General features: G+C 40.3%; 1 protein-coding gene across 12 annotated transcripts in view; it reads right to left on the reverse strand.

The window, feature by feature from the left end:
* Positions 1 to 14649, reverse strand: part of ANKRD26 (ankyrin repeat domain containing 26) — a 61591-nt gene that overhangs the window by 2782 nt on the left and 44160 nt on the right. For 10 of the 12 annotated variants that reach the window (XM_038179824.2, XM_038179821.2, XM_038179804.2 and 7 more), the window contains 7 exons: positions 14572 to 14649; positions 13040 to 13174; positions 12113 to 12225; positions 11550 to 11691; positions 10055 to 10336; positions 9114 to 9349; positions 8052 to 8298 (listed from right to left, as the gene is read on the reverse strand). In XM_038179824.2, the coding sequence (XP_038035752.2) occupies positions 8052 to 8298; positions 9114 to 9349; positions 10055 to 10336; positions 11550 to 11691; positions 12113 to 12225; positions 13040 to 13174; positions 14572 to 14649 (1233 nt within the window). Of the gene's footprint in view, positions 1 to 4; positions 3704 to 8051; positions 8299 to 9113; positions 9350 to 10054; positions 10337 to 11549; positions 11692 to 12112; positions 12226 to 13038; positions 13175 to 14356; positions 14434 to 14571 lie in introns of those variants that run through there. The other 2 variants (XM_072033452.1, XM_038179846.2) reach the window with 2 other exon arrangements.

Consider the following 14649-nt stretch of genomic DNA (forward strand, 5'->3'; position numbering starts at 1 on the left):
AGAGTTACAGGTAAAATATATAGTTAAAATTTCAAGAGTTATATTTTTGCAATAAAAAAATTAAACAGTTTTGAAACCCATGTATGTCAAACAATGAAAACATCATCCTAAATAGAGACGTCTTCGTTTGGGGGTTGATTTTTTTACAAAGAGAAACTCTTGGTCAGCCAGGCCATAGCATTCTCATTGCTGAGCAACATTAACTTTAGCACAACAAAATCGGTAACTCACCATCTGGAACATAACTGAGCATAAAAAAAGTAGAGGAAGAAAGCACAGTGGTTTTATAAAAGTGTGTGTATGGTTGATGTCCATCTTCAAATACACGAGCAGAACGTCAGCCAAACAATAAGATATGCACAAACGCCATCATGGGGCCTGTTTCGGTTGAGGACTACTTCCGCGACTTTGTAAGAGAACAGCTGCAACAGCAGCTGCTGAAGGACCGACACATTCCATTGTGGACAAAAAAGCGCGCATCAATATTCTTCTTTTTTCCACCTTAAGATGGAAAATTGGAAGAGCTGCTATAGATCATGCCAGTATTTTTCCTTATTGTTATTACACATGCAAAAAGAATAAAAACACGTTATTTTCTTGTTACCTGTCTACTGAGAAGCTATGAGCAGCAGCTGCAGGTTCTGCAAAACAAATGCTGTGTGTTTTACTATGGAACTGAAATCGGCTTGGATCACTAGGAAGCAGCCTTTACCCCTCTCACCCCTAGAAGCTGGTTCTTGCTGCCAACTAGTTAAGTTACTGCCCTGTATTCTGACTGCAAAGTCTTCATAGTGAGAAATCAGACTTTTCAAAGAGCCACAGCCCCAGCACTACATGCTGTTGTGTACATTTGATGGTACTCATGACTCCTGTATTATCTTCCATCAAGTCTGTGACACATAGAAGTGACTGTCGAAACAGACAGCATACAGATAGCTTCCAGACCTGTGTCATTAGCAAATATGAAGGCCATGAATATAATCAGGTGCCTGGAGCATGTGACTTCTGCGGATGGGCTGAGAGAGCAGGGACTGTTCAGCTTGGAGGCTCAGGGGGTTTTATCCATGGGTGTAACTATCTGATTTGTGGGTGGAGTATAAAGAAGACAGGGCCAGACTCTTCTCAGTGGTGCCAAGTGAAAGAACAATAGGCAGAAGTAGAAATAGAGGAAAATCAATTCAAACATAAGGATTTTTGTATTATTATTTTAGCAAGTATGGTCAAACACTGAACACTTTGCCAGGAAATGTTGTGGAGTCTCTGTCCGTGGACATGCTCAAAAACTGGCTGGACATGACCCTAAGCAAACTGCTGTGGCTGACCTGCTCTGAGCAGGGGTGTGGTTAGACTAGATGATCTCCAGAAGCCCCTGCCAACCTCACCCATTCAGTCATTCTCTGACTTCAGTGCTGAATCCCTGGGGGAACAGGGATTTATTTTATGAAATGAGGAGGCTCGCCTAGCAACGTATCAAAGATAAGAACTGAAAAACTGTTCAATGTACTCAACAGGCCAGGGAAAGCAAGAATCTCTGGAAGGGAAGAACTGTGCAAATCCTCACAAGAGGAGCCATAACAGGCCACTGTGAGGGCCAAAGAAGTGGGGCTACAAACCAGCAGCGAGGAGGGAAGGGCGTTCTCTCCAGGACCACAGGGATAGCTGCAACCAAATTCACCATCTCCACCTGAAGAAGAATCACTCAGTGATATTTCTTGGTACCTTCACAGGTAGAAGAAGGGAACAAGGAGCTGAAAGAAGGAAGGAAGAGGATCCCCCAGATCCTTCAACCTCTAGTTATTTACAAGCAGGGGAAAGAAGCAGCAAAATCCTAGGCAGAAGGGAGCCTAATGCACAGAGACACTGCTAACAAAAAGATGAAGGAAACCAAGTAGCTAGACTAAAAGCTAACTCATAAACAAGACCAATCCTAAGCAGAGCAGTAGTAGTTCAGAAGGAGAAACCACTTCCACTGGTTTCTGGAGCCTCCACAGTGATCAGAAGGCCCACCAAATCCTCCCCAACAAGTACAGATGAATAAAGAAAATAGGAAGTTCTTCTTTTCTTATATACTCTGTTAACATCTTTGTGAACCTCATGAAAGTCTGAGGAAAGAGGAGTGGGTTAAAAATAAGCTGGCACGCTCATTTCCAAAAGAGGGAATGAAATGCCAGGCAAAATACACACTTGAAGACAATAACTTGTGCCTTCACTGTTGTTTTCCTTCCCTTATCCCCCTGGAAAAGGCAACACAGCTGACTATCCTGAACCTCCTGAGCAATAAGGTGACAACTTCAGATTCCAGAAAAACTTCTGCCAGACAACAGTAACACAACTGAAAACTGATTAATGATCTCTGATCTGTTCTGCACCAAGTTCTACCCAGAGGTACTTCTCATTCCACTGCACATCTCTTCAGGCAGTAGCACCCTGGGTTGCCCTGCGGCAGTCACCTTCTCGAAAACTCTTTTTCAGAGAGCAGTTTTGACTTACTACTTACCCACACAGGTTGCTTGAGCAGAGTAACTTGGATCCTGTGAGACTCCATGAAATGATACTCACAGTTGAGGAAGTCAGAACAGTACTGGCACTTCGTATATGAATTGCTGTTACTACCAAGAACTTTCTGAATATCAGAACTGGCAAGGAGGATATCTTATAGACAGTTAACTACCACGAAAACTGTAACATACATTAAATCACAAAAACGCTCTGCAGAGGTGATCCTGTCTCTTGGACAAACTAACAAGTTTAAAATATTTGCAGTAATAAGAAAATGTGAATGCACGTGTAAAAGTTTTAATCAAAACCTAACAGCATATATAGACAAAAACATTTCTAGTATATAATACCACCCAACATGAAACAATACTGGCTACAAACCTTGTCATGTATCTGGCTGCAGAGAAGAGAAAGAACAGATTTTTGATTAAGGAGTTGAAGAAGAAAGAACAATGGCCTTAAGTTCAGAAGTCTTCAGTAAGAACTAAGAACATGACCTACATGTAAATAAAACAACTAAATTGGCTAACGATACAAAGACTGCTACAATACAGGAATGCAGACAGGAAACAAAATCAGAAAGGGAACAGAAATTGAGAGACAGAGTAGGAGGAGGGCATTCCTGCTCTCACATTACCAGTAGAAAAGCTAGTTTCATATATCCACTAACCACACGTGTTGCATCTAGCAGCGTTCACTATTATTTTCTGTGTCAATGCACTCACATTCATTTTCACTATGCCTTTGGCACAGCTGTTAAGGTTTAAGCTTGATGTTTGTTGAACCTATTAACAGGACTCTTGCCTCCGAAACTCCTTGCAGCAGAAATTCCCTGCCTTTATCTAAGGCCTAAAGCAGCAGTTCCCAAATTATGGTAAGAAGACCACTAAAAGAACCTTGCATGTGTGTTTCATCTGCTTGATTCAGTCTAATTCTAGACAGTGATAGGCCAATTTGTGAGCAGTTTGGGAGTCAGCAGACCAAATCATAAACTGAAAAACAGAACTCATCAAAGATCTCTTTGCTCCTGTAACAGAAATACAGACACACTTTTCCAAATGGCACCAGTCCTAATATGTAACCAATTTCAGCCAACATTATTCCAGAACATAATGAATCGCTTGTTAGTTCCTACAGCTACTGTTTGTAGTGACTTACATGGAATTTTTCAAGGACTTGTAGTTTACTCCTCACTCCTGGAGTTCTAATAATAACAAAAGATTATAATAACAATAAAAATATAATAATAAAACAGACATTTACATGTGATTTGATCTTTTTGGTTAATTAGCATGTGTCAGTATGAATTTTTTTGGATTTTTCAAGATGCTTTTGCATGTCCATTTCAAGGTCATTGATTTCTGCAGCATATACGCTTGGTATGGGGAAAGGGGCTATACTGTAATGGAACATGCGTTTCTTTATAATTGTTGAGAGTAAGATGTTCATTTTTGGCTGAGTCTGCAACATGACTGTCTTCAAAATGTAAGGCTAAATGCATCATCAGTGATATTAGCCTTCTAATGTTAAACAGTAGTTTATAAAAACTGAAATCTTTCACGCCTTGAAACTCCAAATTTGTCATGTCATGTTTACATGAAGCTCTAAATTCCCTAAGTACATCCTCTTGTTTGGAACAGCACAATTTACCTTCTACCAGTTGCATGGACAAAGGAATTGATACCAGCATTTTGAGTAATGGCAGTGTGAAATACTTTCAGCTTCTTGTCCTTGAAGCTATTTCAAAGCTTTTTCACAAAGCAAAGTCAAAATCTATATAAGCTTCCTCTTTCAAGGAGAGGTATGTCCTGTACTTCAAATAACCTTCCTCACTTTGAGGAAGGTAGAGACAGAAGCACCAAATCTCCACCAAGAGCTTTGATTTAAAAAAAAAAGTGCAAGATAACTACCTGAGGCACACTGGGATCTAAGTTCCTTAACTCCCTGTCTTTTTAAGCTTTACTGTCAGGAGTGCTTGTAATCTCTTTCACCCAGTAAGGCAGCACTCAGCTTGAATTTAAAGGCAATACAAATTCAGAGGGCTTTTTTTTTTTTTTTTTTTTTTTCCCCAGTAGAAAGGAACCAGGTTACCGGAAATATCTGAGGTATAACTGAAGTTAAGCCTTTTCTTCACCTCACTGTTAGTCTGAGAAACTTTTGTGTCTTTAACTTGTCTGGTGACAAGTTAGGCAGAGTCTTAAGCAGCACAACTGGTAAAATAGTTCAAAATAGATTATAACTTCTAATTCAAATCTTTTACACATGCACCTGTCAGGAATCCCGTGCTTTCAGTTCCTCAGGTACGTGGTGTCTCTTCAAATACCAGTTCTAGTGAAATACATGCTGAGATACATATCCTCTAGCAACTACTGCACCTGAGAACCCTGCTTCTTTTTCTGAAGGACTGAAAACACAAGATTAGGTTTTAAGATTCTTCTGAATATATTCAACGTTGAGTGACTTGAGTCTACAGACATTGCCATTACAAGTAGTCTCAGTTGTTCCCAAACTGTTGGATTTGGTGAAAAGAAGGATAAATTCACACCAGTAATTCTAAGTCCCAGAGACCAGCCTTCTGCTTGATTGAGGGGAAAACAGGCAAGCTAAGAGTTCCGGGTTTTTCTTAAAGGGGTGTGGCAAAAATTGTAAAAGAATGGGTAAGTTATCTGAGGATTTACCTTCATTCAGAAAAACAAACAAACGAACAAAAAAACTTTAGAATATCACATTATTTTAGAATTGAAAGCTAATCCTAAGAAGCACGTATATAAAGCATGTATAGTATGAACCAATTATCCTCAGCTTCTCTACTGATAAAGTTTCTGTAGGTTGTAAACAAGATCAGAGAAAACTTCAGGGGACTAGGTCCCATGAGAGAAATTTAGAACCCAGCCCCCTTCAAATAATAAACAGAAAACCTCACCTAACATGTAATTCAAGATGGAGAAATATAATGTATCATAGAATCATAGAATATCACAAGTTGGAAGGGACCCATAAGGACCATCAAGTCCAACTCCTGGCACTGTACAGGTCTACCCAAAAGTTTAGACCATGTGACTAAGAGCACAGTCCAGTCACTTAAATTCAGACAGGCTTGGTGCAGTGACTACGTCCCTGGGGAGTCTGTTCCAGTGTGTAACCACCCTCTTGGTGAAGAACCTCTTCCTGATGTCAAGCCTAAACTTCCCCTGCCTCAGCTTAACACCATTCCTGTGGGTCCTGTCACTGGTGTTTGCGGAGAATAGGTCACCTGCCTCTCTCCACTCCCCCTCGCGAGGAAGTTGTAGACTGCGATGAGGTCTCCCCTCAGCCTCCTCTTCTCCAGGCTGAACAGGCCCAGTGCCCTCAGCCGCTCCTCATACATCTTCCCCTCTAGGCCCTTCACCATCTTTGTTACCCTCCTCTGGACACTCTCCAACAGTTTAATGTCCTTCTTGTACTGTGGTGCCCAGAACTGCACACAGTACTCCAGGTGAGGCCGGACTGTATAACTCAATTTTTTCTCACATTTCCTTGTGAGTCTGCTCAAGGCTGATGGTTGTTGTTTTTTTTTTTTTTTTTTTTTTTTTTTTTTTTTGTTTTTGTTTTTGTTTTTTTTTTTGTTTTTTTGTTTTTTTTTGTTTTTTTTGTTTGTTTTTTGTTTTTTGTTTTGTTTTGTTTTGTTTTGTTTTAAACCTTGTAAGTGAAGCCTCAAAAAACAATACCAAAATCTAAAAGCCTTCCCCATAACACCAATCCCTCGCAAAATGCAAGAGTCATACAATCAGAAAGAAAGAAAAAAAACAACTTTATGGGTGCCACTGAAGTCAGGATATTGACTGAGAACAGTATCACCATTCACAGATCTAATGCACACATTTTCTTGGAATCAGCTCAAGTATTGTTTTTCACAAGCAGGTTTGTGAATCGTTCTTCACAACCTGTTGAAGCAGCCCATATAAAAGCTAGGAATAAATATTATCAACTACATAAAAACGAGCTATGAAATAACATTTTAAATATTTAATTTCTATAACATGTTTAAGGGAACCAGTGAAAGTATGGACCTTGGTATTGACCAAACTTTAAGAAGCCCAAAGAGTTCCAAATTCTTCTGGAAAACTAAAATGGAAAGGACTATATGAAGAATTTTGCTGTAATTCAGTTAGGAAACAGTCCTACGTACTCCCACTTTCTTTCCCTTCACTGTCTTTTTACTCTTTCTTCAAAGAAAGAAAGAACAGCTGTTAACCTTTTCTCTTCTAGAAATGGGATGGTTTCCTTCTTTTTCTTTTAATACCTTGCTCCCATCTCTGTATTCTTCCCTTACTAGTTCCTTGCTCCCTTTCCCTCATTCCCTTGTCCTGGCATTTTCTTTATTTCACTTTTGCATGGGTCCCTGAATTGCATCCTGTTCACACTACTTGCATGATATAAGTAAGACACACTGACAGTAAATCAGAAAAGTTCATCTTTGTAACTGACACTACTACGTGTTACTTACGCTCCTCTGTCCATTAAAAAACAACAAAAACTAAACAAAACAAACAAACAAAAAAGATGCAATATGTAGACATGTTGTTTAAATGGGATCCTTGGGATCCTTCCCATGTGGGTGGGACCACTGAACTGAGATGGACTTGCAGGTGAATTAATAACTTTTCACACTCATTCAACAACAGAATACGTGAGCAATAAAACACACTGACTGAACAGAGAAGCTTATCCATGCTTTAATCCTGTGCCAAGTGGAGAACTGATCACAACCTACTAACATCTGGCTTCCAGATCTCCTGATATAACGCTCACCGTTCTGTTAGGGCTGTACTATTTTATGCTACTTTTACCAAAGCTATTGTAGAGGTTGCAGCATTGCTGTAAAATTAGAAAGCTGTGAAGACTTCCTGAAGAATAATTTATTTTATTTAGATATTATCATTTCAGGTAATAATACTCAGCAGGAACCACAAAAAGAGATGCCTCCTAGGCACAGCATGCATGCCACAATACACTATATAGTAAGAAGTTAAGCAATCATGCTGCTATCATCCTAGTTTTGAAGCATCATTTGCATTGGTATTAATGTACTAAAACATGTTTCAGAAAAGAAGGTACTAAAATGAAAATCAGCAAGGAAAGAAAAATTGTCTTGAGTAAAGATGTCTGATGGGATTTTGCATTCAAAGTTATCCATTTTAAAGATGTCATACAATTATCTACACACTGTACATTAAAATTTAATGAATAGCTTAGCTGGGAACTTCTTCCGCAGCATTCTTTATCATATTTTCTCTTGTTAATAAATAGACATGTATTAGTTAATAGTAGTTCATTATTTAGATGCCAGTATTTTTGGTCTCTGAGGACTCTTGGAATTTTGTACAATCCCAATGACAGAAAGCCTTCATCCCTGCCACACAGATGTATAATGTTTTGATGATCAGCTGTTGGTTTAGCATATTAGACTATGGTTTCAAACTATTGATAGATTCCAACTGTACACTAAGAATCATAACTTTGCTTACAAATATTCTTCAACAGTAGCTAGAAGAGCATTTCACAATGCTTACCTTAGCCACATAGGCTTCAACCCTGTTTCTTGACGATAATGCATTCCCAGGTGGGCCAAGGAAGCTTCCTCCTAGACTAAGACTTCTGTTCAGTGCCAAATTGTTGCCAAGATGTCCCAGTTCAGTTGAATATAGAACTGGACTTGCAGCCAGACCTCCACCGACGATGCTGCTTGCAATTAAAGATTTGCTTCTATGGCGCTCTTGAAGGAGCTTAGCATTGGCTTCTGCTAGTCTCTCATTAGCTCTGAAACATTTAAAACCATGCAAAGAATTATATTTGTAGTATTTTTGCAAATTCACTTTCCAGGTCTTTTGACTTTAATTTAACTTCTGAAAATAAAGAGATTAAAAGAATTCAAAATGAGAGTGCAAACCAATCTGAAAATTTTGGAGAACCTACTTCCGGAAAGTTATACTACCTGTAGAAAGCAGCAAGTTGGTAACAATTCAGCACTGAATACATTTGAAGCATTAAGACTTGAAAGCATGCCATATATTTACACAGCTTCTTCTGAAAGGTGCATCACCTGCAGAAGAACTCCGGGATACTCTCCGCCACCCAAGGAAAGCACAAACCTCACACATGCTGCCAAAATGGCAGCCAAAAAGATTGTTTTGTGTCACAGAATCAAGAATCCACCCCCTGGAAAGTCTATCTTTATGCACTCCTAGTTTGCAGACAGTGGGACAGGACATTCAATCACTCTTTTCTGCCTTACACAGAAGAAGAAGAGGAGGACATTATTAGAAGGGGCCAAAAGGATGCCTGTTAAAATGCTGTTAACTTCAAAAATACTCTAATAATAGCATGACCAGTGGCAGCACTGCTGGAACACTGACACGAAATGAAGGCAGTTCTTAAAAAGGGGAAGGGTTGTAGAGGACTCCTTTTATAAAATTAAAAAATTGAAATTTGTAATATGCCATCTTATGCACATTTACTGACATAATGCTGACCAGAAGTAGAAGAGGGATTTCAGGAGGAAATTGTACAATGATTTTTATACAACTTGCTACCACTTCACATCTTGCTACCACTCCAAAAAAGCATGGGCTTACCTTTCCAGCTTATTTGCTAGACATCTTCTAATTTTCACTTCTTCCAAATACAGTTCTTTGTATTTTTCCACTTCTGCTTGTGTGGATTCTTTTTGAAAAATACTGTCTTGTTGAGTATTTTTTATCCTGTCCAACTCACATTCAAGATCTTTAATTCTGTGTTTTAGTTGGTTTCTCAGCGAAGCATGGTGACTGGCTCTGATTTGTTCTAACCTGTCTTGGGAGGCTGCCTGTGTCTGATAATGCAGATAATGCAATTTCAACCACCATAAAGAAAAAGAGAAGTGTCTCTCTCCCCCTCCCCCCCAACATACTCAATTTCAAGGTCCCAAACTTACAAAGTTGAGGCAACTGTGCCCCCTCACTACCATCAGCAATCAAGACAGAACTCTGGAACTACCACATTAAATAATTAATTCAGAAAGGTATCTGCTCTTAGCACTATTATTCAAATGTAGTACCAAAAGAACATTATCTCTGTAGCATAGGTCAGGCAGAAAAAGATTCCATAAAGAAATTATGAGGGTCTTATCCCACCCTCCTGCCCCCTTCACAAAAGCCCGTGTAACTTAAGTGACTTCTTTCCTGAGCACTTTACCCCACAGAATGATAAAGCAAGACCTGGATGTCTGGCCAAACCATCTAAGTTACAATGCTCATTTGACGATGAACAGCGAGAACAAGATCACTAGATAGCTATATCCTCTAAGAACTGCAAAACCAAGTCTGCCATGGGCAGACTACAGACTTCAGATCCTGCAGACACATCACAAACACAAAAACATTTTAGCCCAACCGTTTTCCCTTCTCCCACTTCCCTTCTGGAAAGACAGAAGCACAGCACTAACATACAGAATGAGCCACCATAAATAAAATACTAAAAATGACAGAAAAACTATAATGTAATAAAGACTGAAGGCAAAAATGACTAATTAATATACCTGCAAAAACAAATTGACTTCTTGTAGCTTTTGTCTGATTTCTTGTCCAGCTCGTTCTTCCATCTCTCTTTTATATTGCTCTATTTGGCTGTGATCCACCATATTAGTTTCCAAACGATGTCTGAGGTTTGCCACCTCTTCCTTCAGCTGGCATTTGCTCTTCTCCAGTATTTCATGATTCCCACGCAGAGCAGACAGCTCTTCTCGCAAATCCTGATTTTGTGCTTCCAGCTGCATGCATTTTTTAGACTCCAGCTCCAGCTGCTGGGAAAGTTCACTAACCTGTAGACAGCAATAAAATAAATGTAGACGGGTCAAAAAAACATTAAATTCAGTGAAAATTCATATAGGAAGGCCACCAATACTGTATTTGTTATCTTCTGACACAGTATTAAGACCAAAGTAAAGCTAGGCTTGTATTTTAAAAGAAGAACAGCTTTAACATCATTACCAACAGGATTCCCAAGCTCCCATCCTTCCTTAGTTCTTCTGAAGCAGGTCACACACCACAAAGAGGTACTAAACCAGCAGCATTTCCCTTGTGGGACTGGGATGAAAGGTGCTAGGGACGCTTTTGCCCAAAATGCTCCTCTGCTCATGGGACATCAAACACGCCTCTACCCAGACACCAGAAAGAACGCCTATTGTGTGTGTGTTGGGGGAAGCGCTGCAGTGCAGAACGGAGTAGGCACGAGCAACCAATGCTCTTCCTGCCGTTACTCTGAAAGCTTTGGAAACAGTGCCTCAGGAGGCCACTTTGACAGAGCTGCTGGAGGAAGGCCTTTTCTCTCTAGGTCAAAGCTGATGTGTGGTTGCAAGGATACGGAGGTTATAGCAGATGTTCCATTAAGTCCCAAAGGTCAGCAGCGGTGCTGTCTTGCTCTCCTCCTCCAGAAATACACCCTTTTTTATACCTACTTAAAATACACTCGGGAGGTTCCTGCCTATTATAAATAGATAGAAACAAACAAACAAACAAACAACAACAAGAAAAACAGAAACCCTCAGGAAACAAACAAAAAATAAAATAAAATAAAAAAATAATCTTCATTTTACACTGACTACCCACAATGCTATTTCCTTTCAAATAACAGCACTCTTCTAATGGCAGTGAAGCCACGAGAATGCTACGAGCCTTTGGACTAAGAATGGGCCACCACAAGGGCACTTGAGTCCTTCTACAGAACCTTCTAAAGCACACGTGTGCCTTAGCAGCACCTCTCAGTAACGAGGGGAAAGGTAGCTAAAGGGTTCCGTGCAACTGAACAAGACACCCACGGCAGCTCAAAAGCACTTCTTGGTCCACTTCAGGGTGCCCATGGCTAGGGAAAGACGGGCTGAGACAACTGCTGGTGAATAAAGAAAACTTCTTCATCCCTTCACTGCATCCTGCCCTGGGAGCCAACAACACCATTTAGAGAAGCAAGTACATGAGAATAATATTACAGATTTCCAGAAAATAATGCCATATATAAACAAACAATCCAGAACTCACCTTTGTTCTCAATCTGCCAACTTCATTGACCATTTCAGAATACCTGTTCTTAATTTCTCCCTGGAAATTAAACTGAGACTCTCTTTCTCTGGCCTCATACATCCTGATTTTCTTCATAGCTCTGTTTAGAAGCCTCTTGCACCTGAGTGGCAAATTAGTCAAGAAAACAATGAGGTGAAGGAACTGCCAGCCTGTTCCACATTCTCAGACACAAACAGCATCAAGATGGCTTTAACACACTCGACAGACCAGGAGCTACTGAGAAAAAACAGCATTCCAGTGCCACAGATCACTTGGAGGGTCCATCTTTCACCTCAACAGAGGAGTAAAATGGAGAAGGGACTTCCTTCCCTCCCAGGAGACTTGCAGGGCAATGTGCATTTGAAGTTCTTTCGACAGCTCTGAAAAACCATAGGCACGCGTACAGAAGAGCCTTGTAAGGCCTAGCACGAGGCTTGAATTTGCTCACAGACAGTTACCCTCACCTATTTTTACACTCAAGTCCCATGAAGTTTGATTTCTGCTGTATGGGATCTCCCTTTAAAGTACGAATCAAGCCATACCTGTGACATTCTTTTTGCAGTTCAATGTTTCTTTTCATTTCCTGGTCCAGACGCACCTCAACTGGGCGTTTCAACTCTATCAACTTCTTCACTTTCTTTCTCTCACTCTCGCACTTTCAAAACAGAAAAGATACATGGCACAACCAGCACAGGGACAGCATCTACATGTGGTATGCGCGGATGGCGTTCTCCACAAAGAAGCTGCAGTACACCCCTTTCAGAGTTCAACAGAACCCTAGGGTCCCTGCAAACATTTCTGCAGGAAATCACTTCAGGTTCCACACAGAGGGGCCAATACTGAGAGACAGAAAGAGACGTCCCCACTGAAGCAAAGGCCACCTCTCCCAGGGCTTCATGGTGAGAGGGTGGCAAAGACCTTCTCATTGAACCTTCAACAAGGAGGAGAAGGTGGCTCTTCTGGAGCTGGTCAATGTTTCATTCACCTCTGCCATTCCCTCTGCATGTTCTTTGTCAGTGTCTACTAATTCAGTCATTGTTCTTTCTTTTGGTGTCTTCTCAGGCAAAACAGAAGGGATCTGGCAGCTTTTCTTGTACTTTGTACTTGCTCCTTATTTTAAGCTCCTGCTATTCTGAAAACCTGTAGCAGCTCCTCCATACACTGTACTGGAAACATCAAGTGTTTTAACCCTGTCCCAAAGTCAAGGGACTATATGACCAGAAGGAATTTAAATGAAGAACTGGGGAACTTCAGTTTTGCAAAATGTGCTCAAACCACACTGTTTTCCCAACAGAACCACTCCAGCATTTACAGAGACATACTCCATGGGCTTTTATTCAATTCCTGCATAACCCCCAAATCAACAGTTACTTGTGGTCCGAATAGCAAGAAGAGAAAAGACTGAGTATGTAAAAAGTCAGCAAAAATGTGAACATAACTCTGGATACTGAGTAGGTGTTAGGGCTCACCTGTTCTAGGAGCTCGGCCTTTTCCCTGCCAAGCTGAGCAAGACGATCTTCAAGGTGGGTTCTTGACTTCAATTCCTCCTCCCACATACTGCGTGGGTCTTTTGATGTCAGAGGCAGCACATTCTGCTTTTGCATCTGTGGAAGTAACAATGGCAAAGGAAAAAAAACAACATAACTAGAAAGCCAACACTGCTATATGAAGTAGTAACTTAACTGGAAGCAGGGTTACGCTCTCCTCTCATCTACAGTGAATATTAATACAAAGTGTAAAACACAGCTCAGGAACACAACCAAGAACAGCACTTAAAGCTAGTGGAAAGAGTGAGTGCTCTGTATGTGACAAAATGAGGTTACAACTCTAGGAGTAAGACGACACTTAAAATTTCCCTACAACTTTCTTCACAAGTTCCTCTTGATTTCATAATGATACATAATTGATTAAGCTCATATTGATTTGTCTACCCTACATTCACTGCTTGTGTAATAACTGCATATCTTCTCAGAGCAAGAAAATGTTTTCAAATCAGCAATATTCTCCTTTTACACAAAGCAACAAAGATTTGAGTCACAGATGTATTTATGTGGAAATGAGCTTGTTTATTCAGTTCATATATATAGAATAAAAGTTAACTAGATGTGTTGAGTAGCATATTTAAAAACAAAACATCCACTAATCTACAGAAAGACAAAAACTTTGCACAAAGTTTTAGGTTTAAATTTACAATTTTGTAAAGCTTTCTCGTGTGTCCTTACAGAGTAGGTCAAATCCTAGGTCCTAAGGCACAACAATCTAGAGGTAAGATAAAGAAATGTTAAAAAACATTAGTAAGTGTATGTATGCCTGAAACCTGATGATTGCTTCTAATTAGTATGACACCAAAAGAGGAAGAAAGAAAAGAAGGCTGGAAAAGAGCTCAGACTTCACTGGGACAGAAAACCAACAGCTTTTTACTTCCAACAGATCCCTGCAACAGTTTCATTTCCCAACAACAGAGTCCTTTAAGAATACTCCAGGGTTTCACAAGATGCTAGACCATGCACATACACCAGCTGCCAGCCACTGCACAGCATCACCTCACCTAATTACTTTTTCCTTACCTCAGCCCCTCATGTAGCAGGACAGCACCAGAATCTATTCACATGTGGGAAAAGAAGCTAAGGAGCTCATGTGGAAGCTGTGACGAAGTGCTGAAGATAACACAGATCTCCCAAGTCCAGTCTCCCTTCTCAGCCTTCAACCACACATCTCCCTCCTGCCCACATCATCCATCATATCCATCAAAAGAATCATGCCAATGAACACAAGTATTCACATACCACCACACAGATACAAAATGCAGCAGCAGCAGAGGAATGCAGAAATTTACAGCCTTTACCCTTGAAGGTGCCTTGCCCTGAAACCAGAAGGGTATTTGTCAGCTCATCTGTACTTTACAATGTACCCAATCTTTCCATTAATTACCTGCATACAAAACAAAACAAAACAAAACAAAAAAGACTAAACCAGTTATTTGCAGAAGCCATTAAGGTACCTGCTCATGTTGGTACTCTTCTGCAGTTGTCTGCGTTGTCCGCAAGCCAGTTATCAAGTCCTCTAGGCGATTATGAAC

The sequence above is a fragment of the Anas platyrhynchos genome, chromosome 1, assembly GCF_047663525.1.
Source record: "Anas platyrhynchos isolate ZD024472 breed Pekin duck chromosome 1, IASCAAS_PekinDuck_T2T, whole genome shotgun sequence".
Classification (NCBI taxonomy): domain Eukaryota; kingdom Metazoa; phylum Chordata; class Aves; order Anseriformes; family Anatidae; genus Anas; species Anas platyrhynchos.